Genomic DNA, 23411 nt, shown 5'->3' with positions numbered 1-23411 from the left:
TAAAAAGACAGTTTTTTCATGCAGCTTTTACTACTAATAGCAGAAAAATTAGGCTCCTAAGAAAAGTTTTACTTTAATTTTCCCTTATGTCACATTTGGCCTTTTTTGTTAGAACAGCTTTTATAAAATCATTTGACCTCTTTGTATGGGCAATTTAAAATTAATTGTGACTTGACTTACTTTCCTATATGTTGGCAGAGGGTGAGGGCAAGGAAGATAGGATGATAAAGTTTGGAACCTTAAAAGACTGTATTAAGAATAAAAATATGATTTCAGGAGCCAAACATGTGTCTACCCAAGAGCTGAGCAGGCAACTACCGGAATGTCGGTGTTTATAGGATGTCAAGCCAACGTCATCCCCAATCAGTGCTCTCTTCTTGATCACATCCCGCTGAATGCGACGGGAATGATATCTTCGCTTCCTGCAACATTGCCAAAACAAGCACATAATCAAAAACCAGCAGGAAGGGCCTCGAAATCCACTAATTCATTTCAACCACACACCAAAACAATGTTATGTACTGAGAGAGATTCAAAAAGAAGCTGAAACTCCGCATTTCCACACAATTTACCAACACTTAAGTGTCTTGAATTCTTTCCTCTTGTCCTCCTTCAAGTCTGCAAATGGTTTTGAAATCTCAATGCAGAATACCAACTAAAGGATTAAAGGAAATTTAAATACTATTAGCTATTTTAAGGTTCGGACTCACCAAGAGTTGCTAAGAATTCCTTTCATGCCTCCATAATTTGGATTCCCATATTTCATGTAATACTGACTTCTTCTGGCTGCTCCAAGCTCCTTTTTGTCATCTAAAAATGAATTACAACAGTTACCTAGGATTTCCTGTGGGTGTGAAGGCAATGTTGAATTGTTTAATCCCATAGCTGGGATCAGATCTGCCAAAAGGGAAGCTGCACTATGAACCCTCACTCTGAGTGCCTACTACGGCAGTGCAGTGTGGACGGGGTAGAGATGAACAAGCTGCTATTAAGGAGCTGGCTGACTGAATGGAGGAGATACTATACAAAAATAAACAACAAGTTACAAGGTTCCAAAAAGCACAAGAGAGGTTCAGTTATTATGGGTGTTCAGGGATCAAAAAGGTTTTCTAGAAGAGGTGGCATTTTAGCCGTCTCCTGAAAGATGATACTCATTTTTAAATGATGACACTCCAATAACACAGAATCAGAGCCCGAAAAACATCACACATCATGCCATATACTTGGACATCATTTTTTTCCAATTTATTGGGCTGTTCCTCAAAATGACTTAAAGAAACTGGCACAGTCTCATATGCCCAGAACGGACTCAAAACAGCTACTCAAATGACCAAATGTAGAAAAGTTATCTGTCAAGTTATAATACCATTTAATAGAAGAAAAGGCAGCCAGGGATCGCACTGCAGTGATTCGCCAAATGCAGTAACAGAAAGCCCTTTGACAGCTCCTTGGACACTTTCTGACTGCAAGGACAGACTCCTCTATAAATGCATCCAGTGCTACGGGTAAATGTGGCAACCTACAAAAAACATGCCCTTGAAACATTATGCTAAGTGAAATAAGTCAGCCGCAAGTAGACAAATACGGTATGATCCTACTTATAAGGAAAAGGGAAACGTATAGAGACTGAGGTTCATTAATGGTTACGGGGTGGGGGACACAGGGAGTCATTCCTCGGGGGCACTGAGTTTCTGTTAATGGGGGAATAATTTGGAAATGGAGAGTTGGCGATAGTTGCACAACGTGATAAAGGTAATCAATATCACTGAACTGTAATTGCACAAGTAAAAAATGTTGAATTGGCAACTTACAAAAATAACTGATTTTAATTTTTTTGTTGTTACTAAGAATAAAAAATAAAAAAAATATACACATATATTTTCTTAATTTTTTATATATACAGCAAAAACACACACCAGTTCAAGTTTCTACAGGCACAGTTCAACGACACTGATGACATTCTCCGAGTTGTGCAACCATTCTCACCCTCCTTTTCTGAGTTGTTCTTCCTCCATTAACATAAACTCACTGCTCCCTAAGGTTCCTATCTAATCTTTCAATGCTATTTTCAAACTGGCAAATATTTTGTTATATATATTTTTACAAAACAAACAAGCAAACAAAAAACATAGCTTAAAGGGGCTGTACTGGCCAAATCTGAAACAATTTATAAATCAGACTAGTGACAGTAATAGATGACAACCCAATGAATAAAGTACCTGTGAGTCTAAACCAGTATAAATAAATAAATAGGTGAAAAGGGAAAGTTCTTCTTTATAGCAGACTACCAACTTATATAAACATACAAGAAATGGAGCAAGAAAAGGATGCTGAAAGTTTGATGAGAAATAGAGTATTTGCATAATCTCAAAGTATCTCTCCACAAATTTCTTCTCAATTACAAAAGGAAAAAGAGTAACTTGAAAATGGAGCAGCTTTCCTATCATCACCTTAAGAAGTGATACAAGTTGACGTCTCTAGTAATGGGACAAATAAATACCATGTGCCTCCGGATATGAAGTGCTAAATTATCACTTCTGTGGTATTCTTTCCACAAATGCGTAACTTGGATTTAATCAGGAAGAAACATGGGACAAACCCAAACTGAGGGACATCCTATAAAATAATGTGTTTACTCCTTAAAAACGCTTCAGTCAAGAAAACTAAGAAAGGCAGAGGGCCAGTTCCAGTTTAAGGGAGACCAAGGAGACACGACAAACTTAATAATCACTTCTGGAGCAGATCTAGAGCTGGGTGTGGTGGGAAATCTATAAAGGACATTATTGGAATGACTGATGAAATCTGAAAATAAACTATGGATTAGGTACTGATCAATGTTAAATTTCCTGATTTTGATAACTGTGCTGTGTATATGAATGCCCTTGCTCTTCGGAAATACATACTGAAGTATTTAGGGCTGATGGGGCATGTTGTCTCCAATTAACTCTCAAGTTATTGAAAAAACTGTACATAGAATAAAACAAATGAGCTAAGATGAAACACCTGGTGAATCAGGGTCAGGGTAAAGGGTATATAAGAGGAGTTCCCTACTGCTCTTACAACTTTCTGTAAGTATAAAACTATGTCCACAAAAAATTACTAACATTTTTTTAATGCCCACCAAAAATCACTGTAGATAAAAAGCCTTATGAGCAATGCCCAGAAGAACATTCTGTGACAAATCAAAACATATAATTTAAAAAATAGTTTTCATAGTTCAGATGATAATTGGTGAAAAGGCACACGTGGCAAACCAGCTTTAACAGAAAATAACTTACTTTAGTAAAAAATACACGAATAGTTAATATTCACTTTCAAAGCCAGAAATTCCAACTTGGGCAATGAGCCATTACACTGTAAGTACAGAATGTTATAGTTCGAAGGGAACTTTGAGATCACTTGATCTAACTCCTGTTCAAAGGAGAAGTATGCCACTCAATAATACATCATTCTGATTAAATATAAAAGCCAACACTAAATATCAAATTTACCTTTTGTAGCAAACCTCATGAATAATCTATTTCCTTTAGCAAGCTTATTAGCTGGACGCAGGTCGTTTCTTAACAGAGACTCTTCTTCTACCTGAGACAACGTGTCCAACTTAAGAAAAAAGAGCATTTTCAATATAAAAATTAAAAAGTCGTTTTCTGTATCATATTTATTCAGTAGCAAAGTTACCATGGATTCAGAAAGCATCCTGCCTTAACAATACCCACCAGCACTGCAGCACTAGTTCCTCTGCAGAATTTCTAAGTCAGAGTCTTCCCCGACCACCCCATCTAAAACAGTCTCCGTAATTTTCTATCCTCTTTCCCATTACTTTTTCTCAAGCATTCACCACTTCCTGACATTATTACGTACGCCTGTCTGTGCATCTGTGCATTGTCTGCCTCCCCCACTAGGACGCAGGCTCCAAAAGGGCAAGGACTTTGTTTTACTTGATGCTACATACCCAGCACCCAGAATCTGGTATATAGTAAACACCCAATAAATACTTACGAACTGAACATACTCTAATAGTTCCAATAATAGTATATAACACACTAGAAAATATGTCACTACTGCTTTTTCTAAATTTAACCAATAGATAACATTTTAAAACCATTTGATTTATCCACAAGTGTGGGTATTATTGTAAGATCTCAAGGTAAATCATTACAGTCACATAAATATAAGGTGAACCCTCAGAAGGTTTAATGATGAAAGCTACAGGAAAGAGCACAACTTATGTTTTGTAATGAATAAAAGTCTTCAAGCTTTAAATAAAAAAGACGGCAAGCATTTTTTTACAATAAAACCTCACATATATCTCTGCCTATCACTAACCTCCACGTCGCTTGAGTTCTCATCTTCAACTTCTCCTTCTTCAGCCTCATCATCATCTGAGCTGTCTTCCTGTTTGTCTAAAATGGGACACATGGGAAAAGACGAACCTTAACATAACTCCATCTCATGTATTTTTAAAAGCCCAATAAGCACTATGGCTTATTTCAGAAATAACTGGTGATGAGATGCTATGTAACACTCTGCACAGGAACCCAGAGGCCCAAGACAGGACTGTGTAAAGAACAGGACTTTCAGCCCAGAGTTCACCCTTTGTGTCCAGTTACCTTTTTTACTTTTCTCAGATGACTTGTCCTCATTGGCATCCCTGCTTCGTATCTTATCCAGGGCTGGCAGAGAGCTCATGTTGATAAGGGCTCGTGTAGCTGTCATTTCATCCAGCCAAACCACATTACCTAAAATGTAAAATAAAAGGTTAAATTTCATCCAACCTGTACGACATTTTTTTAGAACAGAGGCTGCATCACATTCATTGCCACAGCCTCATCTAGCTACGGGCTGGCACCAGTAAATGTACAAACCAACTGACGAGAAGGATAGAAAGTGGCAGTAAAACCTCTGGATGAAATCAGCCTAGTGCTGCATTCTCAGATGGGCTTCCACAAGATAATCATGAAGTATTCAATGAAAGAAAGGGTTCTGTACACTAACACTGCCTGGCACATAGTGAGTGCTACGTGTCAGCAGTTCTTGATGGTGATGATGAGTGTCAAACAAATGTGGAATATCCTTGAGACTACTGCCCCTTACAGGGAGAGCCAAGATGACGCTCCCCCACTGTAAAGTGTGCGTGAGCACCATACCCATGAGATAAACACAACAGTGGCTTTGCATCAACTAATTCAACTTGCCTCTCTAAGGATGAGGATTTAGCAAAAGAAATGTTTTGAGAAGCTTTGTAGAAGAAAACTTGTCTAACTTGGTTTAAAAAGGCATTTCTCAAATTTATGTTATTGTTATACCTCCGTTTGGGAAATTAAAGTCTGAAGACTCTCACTTCTGTCTCTAACATGCCATGTGACCTGGGCAAATAGTTTCCCTTTTCTGTTTCTCAGTTTCTGATGTACAATATGAGATAGATGAACTAGATAATTCTAGGGGTCTCCCCCCTCTAATACTCCTTAACTATATTTGTAATGACTTAAATCAGGGGTTAGCAAACTACAACGACCTACAGGTCAAATCTAGTCCCCCACTTGTTTTTTTTTTAATTAATTAATTTTAATTTGTAACTGTTTTATTTAGGTATAACTGACATACGATAAATTACAAAGCCACCACCCGCTTTTGTAAATAAAATTCTATTGCAAACAGCCAGGCTCATTCATTTAAGTACGGTCTATGACTACTCCATGCTACAACAGTGGAGTGGAGTACACGTGACAAAGACAGCATGGCCTGCAAAGCCTAAAGTGTTTGCTAACTGGTCCTTTACAGAGAAAGGTTTACCGACCCTTGATTTGGATGGTTTAAGTTAAACAGAAAACATCTTTTCCTCAATCATGTTTCTTCGTCTCTCAAATGCTGTTATCGTTTCTTATTAGTTGCCATCAAGTCGATCCCAACTCATGGCGACCTCATGTGTGCAGAGCAGAACTGCTCCACAGGGTTTTCAAGGCTGTGGCCTTTTGGAAACAGACTGCCAGACCTGTCTTCTAAGGCACATCTGAAAGGGTTCAAATCGCCAGCCTTTTGGCTAGTAATGGAGTGCTTAATGGTCCGCACCTCACTAGGACTCCTTCTCTCAATGGGAATACTGAATCAGCATCTCCTTAAGGCAGCAGCCGGGAAAACGAGGCTGCGATCGAGGACACTGTCTGGGAGGTCAACAGGCTGGGCAGCAAGTAAAGCTAGATGAGAAGTGAGTCAGGACAAGAAGCTAGCAGGGTGGTCACCAGAGGTCAGGCCAGAGAGGGGGTGGGAAGTCGGACGGGAAGTTAAATATTACAGTTAACTCACAAACTGGACAGCTCACAAGTCAGGGCAGGCAGGTGGAGTTCCAGAAAATACAGTTCAGGGCAGGCAGAGGCAAGCAGTCTGGTATAGTGTCAGAGGGCTCTGGTCTAGTTCTAGGTCAGAGACACTGAGGCAGAGACAGCCCTCCAAATAACCATACGGCAAGCTGCAACGACAAAGTCTGAAGCCCTGAAAATACAACCCCAAGTCTAGGCAGTTGGATCCAGTCCTTTGCTAGGCAATTCTGGGTATTAAAGACGGCTCAGTCATGTAACTGTAAATGCCAGGAACCCTGATCACCAGCTCTGACTTGACTGGGAATACCTGTGCAGGAAGAGCAAGCAGGCTGGTTAAGGCATGCTTGTTCTCGTCAACGGACAATTTTTTACTCTCCTGAGCTAAGGGCAGAGGTTAGGTACAGGCAAGTAATCTGGGCCATAATCATTCGTCATCTTAGACCACAAGAATTCATTTAAAATCATATACAAAAGCATATTCAGCAAAAATGTGGAAGTACTTACAGGAGGTATCATCTAACCACTCAATGTGAGCCGGAGGGTATTCTTTAAAATAGGAAAAGATATCCTGTGTACTCATCTCATCTACTCCGCAAATGTAGATTGTCTCCAGTCTCACCTTGGGGATTGCTAGAAAAACAGGACACAAAAAAGATGGCAGGCTTCCCCACCTGCTAGCCCGCTCCACCAGCACCCCTTTGTAACAGTTCACGTAATCAGCGTTCAGAAAAGAAGTATGCTGAAAGAGACAATAATTATTCCAGAAGAAAATGAGGCATAATAGGAAAGCAAACCGTATCAATTTCTATCATGGAACAATAGCATTGAACAGCTTAATTCAGAACAGGCATAAGAGGCTGAGAAAGATTAAACAAATGGTGTCAGTAAAACAGACCATACCTCTCCTCAAATTAATCTGTAATATTCAAAGCAATAAGAAACTCGACAGGATTACGTACTAAACTCGACAAGCTGATTCTAAAATTTTTAAATGTACGCAAAGAGAAATGTGCAAGTCAAGATAATTCTGAAAAAGAATAAAGACATGTTGCTCCTGCATACATCAAAGAATCCTATAAAACTAGAATAAAGAAATCCTACAAACCAGTAAGATAATGACAGCCCAAAATAAAAATGGACAAAGGATACAAGCAGCTAATTCACACAAAAGAAAGTACAAAAGGCCAATAAACATGAAGAGATGGTCGACCTCACTACTAGTCAGGAAAATACACATTAAAACAAGATACCATTTTTAACTGACCAGATTTTTTTAAATCTACATCTTTTAGTATCAAGTGTCCGTCGCGTGTGGTCAAAGACCCACTGCCCCTGCTGGTGGGAGCATGAATAGGCAAACCACTCTGAAGGGCCATTTGGGAGTGTCTGAATCGACTTGTCGGCACTGGGGTGGTTTAGGAAGCCCTGGTGGCATAGTGGTTAAGAGCTAAGGCTGCTAACCAAAAGACTGGCAGTTCGAATCCACCAGGTGCTCTCTGGAAACCCTATAGGGCAGCTCTCCTCTGTCTGATAGGGTCACTATGAGTCGGAATTGACTCGACGGCAGCGGGTTTGGTTCTTCTGGTACAAAAACGTAATTTAGCACACAACCTATAAGCCTAAGAATTCTTCTCCCCAGTAAACCTGTTGCCATTGAGTTGATTCTGACTCATAGTGACCTTATAGGACAGAGAACTACCCCATAGGGTTTCTAAGGCTGTAATCTTTTTGGAAGCAGACTGTCATATCTTTCTCCAGCAGAGCAGCTGGTGGATTCGAACTGACGACTTTTCCACTAGCAGCCAAGTTTAACCACTGAGGTACCAGGGTTCCTCTTCTCAGCATCTACCCTAATAAACACACACAGTTGGGTTCACAAAGAAGCTCACACGAAGATGCTCATTGCAGCACTATTTGTAACAACCCAATAGCCATCAGAGTAAAGAATTATGGTTTATCCATATTACAGAATATTATATACTTGAAAATAATAATTTAGTAGATGTCAAAGAAATATCCTAAGACACATTATTGAGTGAAAAAATCAAGCTGCAGAAAATTATATACAGTGTGAGCACATTAAAAAAAAAATAGAAAACATCACTACACATTTTCTAAGGATACATATTTATATATACAAATGTCTAGAAAAAGATCAACTGGGATTCATACCAAACTAATAACAGCTGTTACTTCTGGGGAGGGAAAAAGGGTGAGGGCTATAGTCAGAAGGGAACCTTAGCCTTATTGGGATTGTGTTAATATTTTTTAATACATTATCTCACTGTAACCTTTTTATTGTAAAATATGCAAATGTATCAGTAAGAATAAAAAACAATTTTAAAATAACTGCATACCTACCACCTAGTTTTATGTCTAATTTATTAAAAAGATCTGAGGCTAATAAAACAGTACATATAATATCGGGGCCCACGTGACCTCTCTGCATCCCATTTCTCCCTCTCCTTCCCAATTCTGTCAAGAATTCAATGTCCATTACTCCTAAGCATGTTTTTATACCCATGTATTACTTTTCCCCAAAACAAATTTTAAATACATATTCACATGTGAATATTTTCAGAAAAAAGAATGATTTTTTTTTTTTTTTTTGTCATTTCATTCTGAAGAGATGTAAGAGATGGGCTTGCTGGGAGCCTATGGCAGTTGGCCAGACTAAATCAGGTGAGTACCTTTCCTGCCAGCCCAGATTCCTGAAGACAGAGATGTCACCAAGACTTATGAGTCCCAGCAAGTCCTTACTAGTGATCTGCAGTGCACCCGTCAACAAGGACCCCAGTCGGAAACAAATGGATGTCCAGTCTATTAGAGTAACCTTTTTTTTTTTTTAAACAATATTTTATTGAGTTTTTGGTGCAAGTTTATATAGCAAGTTAGGTTCTCATTTGACAATTTCCATAAAAATTGTTCAGTGACATCAGTTACATTTATAACAATTTGACTTTTTTTTTAAGTTTCACATACAACATATTGATTACGTTCTTTGAGCTGTGCAACCATTCTCTCCCTCCTTTTCTGAGTTGTTTCTCCCTTATTAACATAAATTCACTGCCCCCTAAAGTTCCTATCTAATCTTTCGAGTTGCTATTGTTAAATTGATCCCATATAGATAGTTCTTAAAGGAGCATAATGCTCAAGGCAGACCATTTTTACCAATTAAGCTAAACTACTGTTTGGTTTTAAGACAACTTCAGGGAATATTTTTGGTTTAAGGTTTAAAGATTACCTCAGGGCAATAGTTTCAGGGGTTCATTTGCCCTCCACAGCTCCAGGATGTCTGGATTCCATAAGAATTTGAAATTCTGTTCTGCATTTTCCCCCTTTTCATTAGTATTCTTCTACAGAAGCTTCGATCAAAATGTTCAGTAATGATAGCCGGGCACCATCCAGTTCTTCTGGTCTCATGGCAGAGGAAGCAGCTGTTCATGGAGGCAATAAGCCACACATTCCACGTGTGCCTGCCCTTCTTCCTCTGTTGCTCCAGGTAAATTGAGACCAATTATTGTGCCTTGACAGGCCATTTGAAAGCTTTTAAGATCCCAGGAATTACACAATGTAGGAGGTAGAACAGATGCACCTAAACATGTTATTAGGCCAATTAACTGGGAGGTCCCATGCAACCATGACCCTAAACCTCGAAAGCAAGAAACCAAATCCCATGAGGTGTTTGGCTATACACACACAGCCTCAGTAATTTTTTTTCCTTTGTCGTTGTTAGTAACTCTTACGTGCAGCATAGGACACAGAAACATTTAGCCCAGGGAACAGCATTCTCAGCTTCTCCAGCTGAATGTCATGACTTTGGGAGAAAAAGATCCTACAGAGATGCTTACATATAAGGTAATAAGGAACAAGGGGAGTGCCTAATGATGATAGAGGGATCAGACTGAAGATCAGGGAGAAGACACCTGGTAGGAGACTTCCTGATCATGTGTTGTCGTTGTTAGATGCTGCTGAGTCCGTTCCAACTCATAGCAACCCCATGTACAACAGAACAAAACACTGCCCAGTCGTGCGCCATCCTCACAATCATTGTTATGCTTAAGCCCATTGTTGCAGCCACCGTGTCAATCCATCTCCTTGAGGATCTTCCTCTTTTCGCTGACCCTCTACTTTACCAAGCATAATGTCCTTCTCCAGGGACTGGTCCCTTCTGATAACATGTCCAAAGTACGTGAGACAAAGTCTCATCATCCTTGCTTCTACAGAGCATGGCTATACTTCTTCCAAGACAGATTTATTTGTTCGTTCTCCTGGGAGTCCATGGTACATTCAATGTTCTTCGCCAACACTATAATTCAAAGGCATCAATTCTTCCTTGGTGTTCCTTATCCAGCTTTCACATGCATATAAAGCGTCTTAGTCATCTAGTGCTGCTGCAACAGAAATACCACAGGTGAATGGATCTAACAAAGAGAAATTTATTCTCTCACAGTCTAGTAGGCTACAAGTCCAAATTCAGGGCATCAGCTCCAGGAGAAGGCTTTCTCTCTGTTGGCTCGGGAGGAAGGTCCTTGTCATCAATCTTTCCTCGCTCTAGGAGCTTCTCCGCACAGGAACCCTGGTCCAAAGGATGTGCTCTGCTCCCAGCAGTGCTTTCTTGGTGGTGTGAGTTCCCCATGTCTCTCTGCTTGTTTCTCTCTTCTATATCTCAAAAGAGATTGGCTCAAGACACAATCTAATCTTGTAGACCTCACTGACATAACTGCTGCTAATCTATCTCGTTGTTGTTGTTAGGTGCCATGCAAAACACTGCCTGGTCCTGCGCTATCCTCACAATCGTTGTTATGCTTGAGCTCATTGCTACGGCCACTGTTGTCAATCCACCTCGCTGAGGGTCTTCCTCTTTTCTGCTGCCAAGCATGATGTCCTTCTCCAGGGACTGAGCCCTCCTGACAACGTGTCCAAAGTATGTAAGACACAGTCTCACCATCCTTGCTTCTAAGGAGGATTCTGGTTGTACTTTTTCCAAGACAGATTTGTTCGTTCTTTTGGCAGTCCATGGTATACTCAATATTCTTCGCCAATACCACAATTCAAAGGCATCAATTCTTCTTTGGTCTTCCTTATTCACTGTCCAGCTTTCACATGCATATGATGCGAGTGAAAACATCATGGCTTGGGTCAGGTGCACCGTAGTCTTCAACACTTTCAAGAGGTCCTTTGCAGCAAATTAATCTATCTCATTAACACAGGAAAATCACATCAGATGACAAAATGGTGGACAATCACACAATGCGGGGAATCATGGCCTAGCCAAAAAGATACACATATTTTTGGAGGACATAATTCAATCCATGACATGAGGCAACTGAAAATACTACGGCTTGGATCAGGTGCACCTTAGTCCTCAAAGTGACATCTTTGCTTTTCAACACTTTAAAAAGGTCTTTTGCAGCCGATTTGGGCAATGCAATGTGTTTTTGACTTCTTGACTGCTGATTCCATGAGTGTTGATTGTGGATCCCAGTACATTAACTTGACAACCTTAATATTTTCTCCGTTTATCATGTTGCTTATTGAACCAGTTGTGGGGATTTCTGTTTTATGTCGAGGTGTAATCCATACTGAAGGCTGTAGTCTTTGATCTTTATCAGTAAGTGCTTCAAATTCTCTTCAACAAGCAAGGCTGTGTCATCTGCATTATCGCAGGTTGTTAATATGTCTTCCTCCAATTCTGATGCCCTGTTCTTTTTCATACAGTCCAGCTTCTCAGATTATTTGTTCAGCATACAGACTGAATTAAGTACAGTGAGAGGATACAACCCTGACGCACACCTTTACTGACTTTAAACCATGCAGTATCCCCTTGTTCTGCTCGAACAACTGCCTCTTGGTCTATGTACAGGTTCCTCATGAGCACAATTAAGAGTTCTGGAATTCCCATTCTTGGTCTCTAAATTCAGGTGGGATATACTCAGGTCGTATTTTGGCTCCTGTGGACTTGTTCTAATTTTCTTCAGCTTCAACTTGAACTTGCATATGAGTAATTGATGCTATCATATAACGATTTAATCATGAATCAGAAAGGCAGGGAGAATAAAGACCAAAATAAATGATAAAAGTAAGTACCAAGAGCCATCACAGCATTGTTCTAACAAAATACTACAACAACATGAAAAAACAAAAAATACCTATAGGTGAGGGAATAGTTTAAAAATAGAAATGTAAAGAGTATAAGAAACAAAATTTCTGCTTATATTTTAACAAAACACATACATGTCTATACATACATATACATATATTTTAATTTTGCTTTAGGTAAAAGTTTACACCCAAGTTAGTTTCTCATTCAAAAATTTATACACATGTTGTTTTATGATGTTGGTTGCAATCCCCAAAATGTGACAGCACCTTCCCCTTTTCCACCCTGGTTCCCCGTTTCCATTTGTCCAGTTTTCCTGTCCCTTCCCACCTTCTCGTTTTGCTTTAGGGCAGGAGTTGCCCATTTGACCTTGTATATTTGATTGAACTAAGAAGCACGTTCCTCGAGTGTGTTATTGTTTGTTTTATAGGCCTGCCTACTGTTTGACCACTGGGCTTTGGGAGTGGTTTCAGTTCTGGTTAGCAGATTGTCCAGCGGCCATAGTCTCAGGGGTTCCTCTAGTCTCTGTCGGACGAGTAAGTCTGGTCTTTTTTCGTGAATTTGAATTTTGTTCTACATTTTTCTCCTGCTCTGTCTGAGACACTCTATTGTGATCCCTGTCAGAGTCATTGGTGGTAGCTAGGAACCATCTAGTTCTTCTGGGCTCGGCCTTGGCAGAAACTGTTGTTCATGTGGCCCTTTAGTCCTCTGGACTAATATTTTCCTTGTGTCTTTGGTTTTCTTCATTCTCCTTTGCTCCAGACAGGATGGGACTAATAGATGTATCTTAGACGACCACTAAGATCCCAGGTGCTACTCACCAAATTAGGATATAGAGCATTTTCTTTATGAACTGTGTTATGTCAGCTGATCCTGACGTCCCCTGAGACTATGCCCCCCCCGCCCCAGCACTCAGCCCCAACATGTCTATACTTTAACATGCTTAAATACACATCTATATTTTAACTAGAATTGGGCAATGGACAATCTTGTTCAAAAGAAACAGGTAAAGAATAAAAAAAAAAAAGACGCAAAAGCCATACCACTGTGGAGATAAACTAGTCCCGGTCAGCTGGAGAACGAGAAAGGTTCATTCTCAAGAGTACCAAACTGACAGTAGCAAGACCCACCAGAGACGGGAACTTTGTTAAGCTCAAAATTTAACAGAAAACCACTCAAAATAAAAGCAACAAAGACGGTTCCTAGACTTATGCCCAACCAAGAAAGAGCTAATTGCTGAGGTGGCCATGAGGAGATGCACTGGGGAGCACTGGTGAGTGAGAACAGGACAGTTACTGAATGTTGGCTTCAAGCCAGTCATCAGGGCATCATCTTGCATTTCCTAGCAGGGAAAGAAGACAATGAATGGCAAGTAGTGGGACATAACACTCAAGTTTTTAGCAAAGCAGATTTCGGAAAATTCTGAGAAAAGGTAGCTAATCCCAAATCCTCAGGTAAGAATGATCAGAAAAGTTGGAAGACACTAAGTTTGGTAAGCCAGAGCGTTACAGGTGATCCCAAGGAAAGAGAAGGCAGGAAATGGGATCTACATGTTTGCAAAACGTAGGCGAACAAAACTCATCACAGAACACATACGAGAGGGATAAAAGGTAAATTCCCAACAATAAACTTAACAGAACGGCACAAATCTGAAAGGCTAATACCAAGCTATACGGCAACATGGAAAACGCTGACGATGTTCTGTCAGGTGAAGAGAAAAGAAACAGAGTGATTACAAAGGGGAAAACAAAAAGAAAGTCCACATCTAGAAAAGAGATTAGAAGGAAACACACAAAATGGTGACACTGACTATGTCTGAGTGGTGGACTGTGGCCAATTTCTCTTCTTCTTCTACTTTCCAATTTTTTTTTTTTTTGGGTGAACATGAACTTCTTTGATCACATCTAATCCACCGAAGAAAAGGTTATAGTCCAGAGTGAACAAACAGGCTCATAAAAAATGGTGACAGGTTTTGTTTTGTTTTTTAAGTGTTTGGGGCAACACTGCTTTGGGAAGATGATGCAAGAAAAAAGAACTGTTGATCTTTCTTGCTATTCTTCTAACTGACAGTAGAATAACTAACATTAAGAAAGAACCAAAACCCAAGATCATAAACAACAGGATAAAAATTAATTTAAACAGATTTACATCTTCTAGTCCAGAATTACATTCCAGTGCGCTCACTCAAACACACAGCTGTGATCTCAGAATTAGGCAGCAATCTGTGAAAGTCACAGGGAAGGAGAAAAGTTCCTTAAAGCCTTCAGAAGGACTAATTCTGTACTGATTTTCATAAAAGGGGAAAAGGGAAATTCCCAGACAAGACTGAAAAGTGTAATGTCATTCTCTGAAAAATTTTAAAAAAAGCTTATTAGACAGAATATATGATCCCTTAAGAAATCAAGTCCTCCCCATTGGAAATGACATAAATTTGCTAAGAGGCAAGACACGCTAACTTTATTTCTTTTTTTAACAGTATTACTAGGCCACAAAATTCAGAGAACACCATAGATGGTGTTCTATCTTGAGATCATTAAGGTACGTAACCAAGCTCCTCAAGACAATACAATGAAATGTGGGCCTAATGATAATAGAATAAGCCTTAAAATTAATGGATCAATATTTTATGGCACGATACGAGATTATCTTGTTCGACATTTATCAACAACTAGATGAAAATACATAACAACGTTGGAGAAGACACAAAGTGAGGATTATAGCTAAAACATTGAAAGGGAGAATTAAGATGAAAATTAACTCAATAGACTGAAATGAAGACTTGAAATCAACAAGACGTAATTTAATAATCTTTTTTTTTTTTTTAAGTACCTTAGCACAGAATGAGAAAGACTGTTTGATGAACATCATTCCTGGGGAAAAATCCTGGGTGCTCTGGTTGACCAGAAGATGAACACAACTTAAGACTATGAAATGGCTGGGAAGAGAGGTGATGGTGAGCCACAGCCTTGCCATACTCTCCATGAACCCAACTGTATCCAGATCTACACCTCATCTTATGAAGGGCGTTTAGAAACCGGAAAGTCCAGAGGAGGGACAACAGGAAGGCATTTCATATAAAGGAAGGTTAGGGGATGGGCAAAAAGCCTGTATTTCCATCACCTAAGGGTTATTGTGTGAATAAGGAAAGGACTTAACAGTGTTGTTCTAAGAGCCATTCGGTAACTAAGAAACAAAAATGACTAGAAGGCAATTTCTGTTCAACACAAGGAAATCTCCAAAAACAAAGCAGGCTGACTCATAAATAGTTCTCATGCCATCCATGCGAAGCATTCAGGCAGAGGCCAAAGGACCATTAAGAACTTTGCCAAAAGGCCTGTAGCACTAGGCAGGTGGTTGGCCTAGATGGCCTCTAATGTCCCTTCTAACCGTGAAAGCTCTGATCTTGGGGATAAGAAGACCAAGGCTGCTCAAGTCACTCAAGAGTAGCAAGTCACTCTTAATGCAGAATGTGTCCCTAAACGTTGCTTGAGCGGTTAGGAACAGGCTTCACAAATCCCAGCCTTGCTACTTACCCAGCTGTGGGACCTTGGGCAAACTTCTGAACCTCTCATAACCTTGGTTTCCTCATCAGTAAAATAAAAATAATAAATACCTTCCCCTCACAGCATTGCTGAAAAGATAAGTTAACCACATAGCAGAGTGACTGGTGTACAGTGAGCATTTAACAAACGGTATCTTTTATTATTGTTGTTGTTGTTGCTAATAAGAACAAATCACACCTGGTTTGGCTGCAAAAGTCAAGGTGTTTATTCCAACTTAATTATTCTACCAAGAGACTCAGATGACTGCTTGGAAGATGGAGAATGCCAGATAACAATAATAACAACCAACATTTATTGGGCAGTTACTATATGCCAGGCACCATTCTAAAAACTATAACATTTTGTTAGAGCCTCCCAACAATCCTACAAGAACTTGCCCAAGGTCACAGAGCTAGGAAGTGACAGGTCAGGATTTGAATTCAGGCAGTTAGGTTTCAGAAGCCATGCTCTTAACCCCAACACCAATGGTTCTCAATCCTGGCCGCACATTAGAACGACCTGGGGAAATATAAAAACGGTATCTCCAAGCCCTATCCAACCCCTCCTATTCTGATTTCAACTGATCTGGGATGGGTAGCAATATTTCTTTTAAAGTTTCCCAGGGCTCAGGTACACTATCCTAGGCCACGCTGTCCCCTGGATGAAGAACAGGTTGTAATGCAGACACTGCCCCAGTTGCCATTCCCAGGCAGAGCTACTGCCTGTTCTAGGAATTTCTTCAGAACTATGAAATCAAGGTTGCTTTAAAACAAACAAATAAAAATAAATTAAAATTTAACCCAAATAGGGTTAGAAGCTGGCGAAATGGACACGAAAAGAGAGAGTGGAGGGAGAGAGCGGGCTGTCTCATTAGGGGGAGAGTAATTGGGAGTGTGTAGCAAGGTGTATATGGGTTTTTGTGTGATAGACTGACTTGATTTGTAAACTTTCACTTAAAAAAGCACAATAAAAATAATTTAAAAAAATTTAACCCAAATAGCAATCCTATTCAGGTAGGTATGATATTCCCATTTTACAGACAACGAGACTGAGACACATTGTTATAAGCTGCCTCAAGTCAGTTCTGACTCATAGTAACCCTATGTACAACAGAACGAAAAACTGCCCGGTCCCGTGCCACCCTCACAATTAGTGCCCACTGTTGTAGCCACCTTGTCAATCCATCTCCTTGAGCGTCTTCCTTTTTCACTGACCCTCTACTTTACCAAACATGATGTCCTCCTTCAGGGACTGGTCTTTCCTGATAACATGTCCAAAGTATGTGAGACAAAGTCTTGCCATCCTTGCTTCTAAGGAGCATTTTGGCTATACTTCTTCCGAGACAGATTTGTTTGTTCTGGCAGCCCATGGTATATTTAATGTTCTTGACCAACACAATAATTCAAAGGCATCAATCTTTCTTTGATCTTTATTCATTGTCCAACTTTGACATGCACACAAGGTGACTGAAAATACCATGGCTCGGGTGAGGCGCACCTTAGTCCTTAAAGTGACATCTTTGCTTTTTAACACTTTAAAGAGGTCTTCTGCAGCAGATTTTCCTGATGCAATGCTTTGTTTAATTTCCTGACTGCAGCTTTCGTGGGCGTTGGTCATGGGTCCGAGTAAAATGAAATCCTTCACAACTTCAATCTTTTCTCCATTTTCGTGATATTGCTTATTGGTCCAGTTGTGAGAATTTTTGTTTTCTTTATGTTGAGGTATAATCCATGCTGAAGGCACTTAACAGACAAGGAGACTGAGACCTAAAAAGTTCAATAACTTGTCCACGGTAACAACGAACTACAACCAGGTTCCGCAAGGGCCTGGCACTCTAAAGAGCTCCAACACAGGTGGAAAGGAATTTCCAGTGGGTAACTAGGGATGCTTCATGGGGAAGTAACATCTGAAGCAGCTGATGAAGGCATGACTGAGACCAGGGGCAAGACAGCACAAGGAATGTTCAGGACTAAAAGTACAGAGGCATGGTCAAACTATGCTGCTTTCAAGGCTGACTTGTGAGAGAGGACTCAGAAAGGTCTCCTTCAGCCCAGACCACACAGGCTGACAAATGGCAAGCTGCAATCTGTCCCTGGCCTTCACAGGACTTTTCCTAAAACAGAAATCCATTCAACCAGAAGCCTGGGACCTCAGCCTATGGAGGGAAGCAAGGTCCTATTTCCAGCTTGAACTAATGATGTATGAAAAAGTAGAAGCAACTTCCAAAGTTGAGCTCTGCATCCAAGTTACTCTGGTTACTCAGATGGACGACGGGGGGGGCGGGGGGGGCATGGTTTGGGTCTATCATATCATATATTATAAAACAATAGAGCAAAGTAGTTAAGATCAAGGCTTTAGGGTCAGATAAACCTAGGTTCAAATCCTGACTCCACCTTTACTTCACATGACCTTGGGCAATTTATTAAACTTCTCTGAGCCTATTTCCTTCCTTGTAAAACACGAATAAAAAATATATCCCTCATAGAGTTGTTGTGAGAAATGAATAAGTATATGTACAACATGCTTAACATCCCGTTTACCTGCTGCCGCCAAGTCAATTTCGACTTATAGCGACCCTGTGGGTCAGAGGAGAGCTGCCCCACAAGGTTTCCAAGGAGCAGCTGGTGGATTCGAATTGTCGACCTTTTAGTTAGCAGCTGAGCTCTTAACTGCTACGCCACCAGGGCTCCATGTTTAACACCCAAAAAAAACCTGGTAAAAGTGGTCCCCAACAAATGGTAGCTATTCATTCAACATGTTCCTGCAGCTTTTGTTCCTACCAATCAAGCAAGCCTAAAGAAACTCTCACAGCAGAGCACAGACCTTAACGTGCATCTCAGATCTGCCTATTAAGCCTTTCAAAAATACCCAAACTTGCAAATACAACGGAGACCTTTCTCATGAATGGATTTATATTAGAATGGAATAATAAATACGGCTGGAGACTCACTCAAAAACTAATGATACAAGACTAAATGGGCAACACCTGCCCAAAAGCAAGATGAGAAGGCAGGAAGGGACACGAAAACCAGACAAATGGAATCAGAAAACCCGGGGTGGAAAGGGGGAGAGTGCTGACACATTGCAGGGATTACAACCAATGTCACAAAACAATTCATGTATAAATTTCCAAAGGAGAAACTAATTCGCTCGGTAAACTTTTACCTAAAGCACAATTTAAAAAACTAATTATAATTTTCCCTTTTATTTATAAATTGCTTTGGAAGACTGTAACATATACATGTATATATACACATACGGACACTTGTATATGTATACGTGTATACATACATACACACATACACACACACGTTAGAGATCTAAGGAGCGCAATACTTTCTCTAACAAAAAATAATATAAAATCACAAGCCAAATGGTAGCACTATAAAACCTACGGCGAGATTCATTTAGCTTTCTCTGACGACAGGATGTTACTGTGTGGTTTACATTTGTCACACATTCATATAATCAACAGAAGTATTAATGGCTTTCCCCATCCCAATATTCCTCTAACTCCCCTAAAACAAGGTCTGTGAGATACACCTTCACTACACTTAAAGGCAAAGAAGTTAGTGCTCCTTTGATAAAAGCAGGAGTAAGGATCTGTAAAAGCTCCGCCACTAACTGTGTGACATTCTCTGCACCTACTCAGACAATATCATCTCCTTTTTTCCGGTTCTAACATCTCAGATGCAGCTAACATCTCAATTTTAAACAGTAGCCTCAGAAATAGAGACTAAACAAGTCTCTCCCTTTGGGCGTATTTGGATGAATATCATACATGCAAAGCAAGGCCAGAAGCATGAGGTGATGCCAGGGAAGTCACTCTGGGGAAATGTGGGAAAATTCCCCTAATACTTCCTGTACCTTTCTTCATCATGTCTCGGTCCAAGGCCACATTTCTTTGGGCAAGATTTACTTCTGATCGAAAATGGAACCGCTTGGCTCGCTGTTCTTTCTTTTCAATGGCTTCCTAGAAAGACAGAAAAAGTCAAAGTAGTGAAACATGAAGGAGGAAAGTCAAATCACAAACCCAACATGACGTATCCGTGATAATCCTAAAGTCAATAAGAAGAAAAGGACAACACTGTACCTGGAATAATCTTCCAGAGAATTGGATATTCACATTCAATACGTGGGACGGGGTGCGCTAATATCACTATAATTTGACAAGAAACTCCAAGATGATTTAGTACCTATCAGTGCGCCTGGGACGTAGTAAGAACTCATAAATATCCATTGACTGAATGAGTAGTGCTTTAGAGCTTATGAAGTCCTCTGACAATTTATTTATTATTAACAATCCTGAGAATAAATTACAACAATCTCAACATCCCAATTTTCCATGTGCAAAAACTGAGGCACAAAAAAGTAAAAAGGTCTGCTGCAAGTACTTCAGCTAGCGAGGGGCAGATCTGAATCCAGTGCTATTTCTAGAAGCCCCACCACCGCCAGCGCCACCAGTTCACATCCTCTGTATGCATGGTAGTCACACCTATCGCACTCTTCCACACAGTAAGTCTGCCTGAGCAGTCCACCCCCTAAAGCTATTTTCCTGTTTAGAAATAACACCAACACCAAGAATCCCTCCTCCATTCTAGCCTCGCTTCTGTGGAATTGCCAGTTTTCATCTTTAAGTGACAAGAAGCATTGGAGCTTCCCTGAAAAACAAAATAATCAGCTTCGTTAAGTTTTTTCTAAGAGCTAAAATAAATCCAGGTGCAACTGTGGGTTCCTTTCTGATGGCCCTTAGGGACCCTTCACTAATTGTATATTTATGGACTTTGACACACTAATTAAAGGTCTGACTATAGAAAGCTTATGGGGATTGGTAAAGCAGCAACACCTCTGTTATTCCCCAATAGTTACACTAATTTTCTTCACTGACGTTTTCCCAGTGCAAACAACTTATCTACCTTCCTCTGGTAACAACTTAAGTACCAATTCTGGGGCTACCACCCTTTCTCTCATATAGCTGTTCCATATAATGGCAAACTATGTAGGATTAAGAACAGTATAGACTATAATTTTTTCAATTACAGTAAGAATAAGAAAACATTTCACTTTATTCCATTTTCTTGCTTGTCTAAAGGATGACTAATTCTCTTTCGGTCTTTAAGCCGAAAGATAAAATATTAAAAAGAAAGCATGACATATTTAATTTTTATTTTTGCTTTTATACATCCAATATAGTATTGTTATTTAGAACTGCTATTCATAATTCTGTTCCAAATTTAACAGCACACGTTAAAATCACAAATGGTATCTAAACTAGATAAAACCGATCAAAGTGACAAATTCATACGGATTGCTTATAAGGAAAACAATAGGTCTGGCTCTATGCAACAGTGCAATGAAGCTGGTAATCTAGTTAACAGCAATCGCTAGTTAAAAGGCAATACTCTCAGGTACTGGGAATAATTTTGTTGACTTGGCCTTCAAAGTTCAGATAGCCACGCAATCAGTAAGCCCTATTTTTCTAAGCCTACAACCTATGAGGAATAAAGGCATTTACTAAGGGCCTACTATGTGCCAGGCACTTTTCACTTAAAATGGCCACAAGCACACATTTTGAAAGAATGGACACGCAGCATTAAAAAAGCACTCCTAGCACAGAATTTCTTCTTGGAAATGGTTAAGCACAGGCATCTAGGTATAGTAGTTTTATCTTTTTGGGGATGTAATGTTGCCTGGATGTTTTTGGGGGATGCATGAGGGCTGCCTTGTGTAACATGCAATTAAGAACAAACGTAATCCAGCAACAAGAAAAAAAAGGAAGTAAAGAATAATACTCTCGCATTATGTTGAGGGACCAAGTTCCCAAGACACTTATCAAACTGAATAAACCGATCATGGTCTGTTTTACCTTGGAAGTAACATCGATTCCAGTGATGAAGCTGCCAGCCTTGTTTTCGTATCTTCTACTTGTGTCCTAACACAAAGAGGAACAGTGAGAAGTGCTGACAGCAACTGAAGAAAAACTCATGATAAAAGGCAGCCTGACAAGTGATTCCCCTTGGATAGTCATTCTTTTCAGCAACACTTCCCCCATCCCCGACAACTCCTTATTATGAGAAAGCCTGTCCCAGGGACTCTAAGAAGTCCCTTCTAGATCAGAGCCCACCCAAAACCTGAAGTAATCCCATCAACTGAAGATATCCATGTAAATGTGAATCTGAAGGCTTTGGAGAAAATGTCAAAGATGAGGTGCAGTCATGTCTTATCGCCCCAACCCAGACTGGACAAACTCCCCAGGCTAGGCCACTAGATGGAGCACAAGTCTACCAAAATGCAGAGAGTCCAGGCTCTCCTAGAGTTCAAGGGGAAAACACAGCACAGTACAATGAAAAGAAGATGGGATTTGGACACAGAGGATTAAAAGACAATCCTTTTATCTCTGTGGGTCTCAGTTTCTCCTATGGTATCTGCCTACCTTCCTGACCTTTTTTACTACTGTTCCACTTGTGCTACAGAACTTTCCATTTCTCCAACAAAACAATCTTGTTCCCATCTCAGAACTTTTGCATTTGCTGTTCCCGCTACTGGCCACACTCCCTTCTGTACCTGCACATTGTTGGCTCCTTTTTGTCATCTAGGGTTGGACTTGAACGTCACTACCTCAGAGGTCTTCCCTGACCATCCTATCACATTCTGCTTCTGCACGCCCTCCCTACTCCCTGCACTCTCTATCCTGTGTTTTATTTTCTTCAAACACATCCCAGTATCAGGAATTATTTGTTCATTAGTTTATTATCTGTGTCCCCCAACTAGAATATAAACTCCAGGAGGGAGACTTATCTTGATCTAGTGCCTAGGACACGGCCTGGCACATAATGAGGGGTGCAACAGATACTGAACTGAATGAACAAAAGAACGATAATACCTACTTCACAGGTGCAATGATATTTAAACAGCATAATGCAGTAAACGGTAAAGTGCCATTATGTTTATTATCATCGGCCATTTCTAGTAAGCCTACCTTAACCTTTTCTCACGACTTCAGTTTAAAGCAAGACTTGCTGACGTGGTGAAAAGTATTTTATGGCAGGTGAGAATTTAAGGATATGAGAGGACCATCCAGGCCGGAGACCAGTTGTCTGAAAACCGCACCGTACGACCACCAAACCACAAGCAAAACACCTCTCCCCATCCCCCTTGTGATAAAAGAGGGGCCGAGAAAGATGACTGGTGCACCTACTCTGGTTTCATTAGAGGTCAGATGCTGGGGCAACGGTGTAGGTCCTGTACCGCAGTGGAGCTGCGCCGAGGCAAGATGACCCTCAAGCCACAACAGAAAACACCGTGAGTTTCTGCTGCTGACAAAGCCAGTGCTCCCCAGAGAGACCGCGAGTGCCAGGTTTAAAACACCAACTACACTAAAGCAAGACCCACAAGGAGACCTGGACGCCAGGGCCACCCAACACTTCCTTCTGGGCCGCCCCTGGTTCT

The 23411-nt window shown here is 40.3% G+C and overlaps 1 protein-coding gene across 2 annotated transcripts in view; it reads right to left on the bottom strand.

The window, feature by feature from the left end:
- The window catches only part of NCBP3 (nuclear cap binding subunit 3), a 31168-nt gene that overhangs the window by 7182 nt on the left and 575 nt on the right, over positions 1–23411 (bottom strand). Inside the window, exons 2-10 of one of the 2 annotated variants that reach the window (XM_049858696.1) lie at positions 23161–23241; positions 21829–21894; positions 19830–19935; positions 6822–6947; positions 4611–4739; positions 4327–4403; positions 3492–3600; positions 711–810; positions 319–422 (exon numbers count right to left, since the gene is read on the bottom strand). In XM_049858696.1, the coding sequence (XP_049714653.1) occupies positions 319–422; positions 711–810; positions 3492–3600; positions 4327–4403; positions 4611–4739; positions 6822–6947; positions 19830–19935; positions 21829–21894; positions 23161–23241 (898 nt within the window). The remainder of the gene's footprint in view (positions 1–318; positions 423–710; positions 811–3491; positions 3601–4326; positions 4404–4610; positions 4740–6821; positions 6948–19829; positions 19936–21828; positions 21895–23160; positions 23242–23411) is intronic. The other variant, XM_049858697.1, reaches the window with a different exon arrangement.

Source organism: Elephas maximus, chromosome 19 (genome assembly GCF_024166365.1).
Source record: "Elephas maximus indicus isolate mEleMax1 chromosome 19, mEleMax1 primary haplotype, whole genome shotgun sequence".
NCBI classification, from domain to species: domain Eukaryota; kingdom Metazoa; phylum Chordata; class Mammalia; order Proboscidea; family Elephantidae; genus Elephas; species Elephas maximus.
This window is presented reverse-complemented; position numbering and strand designations above follow the sequence as displayed.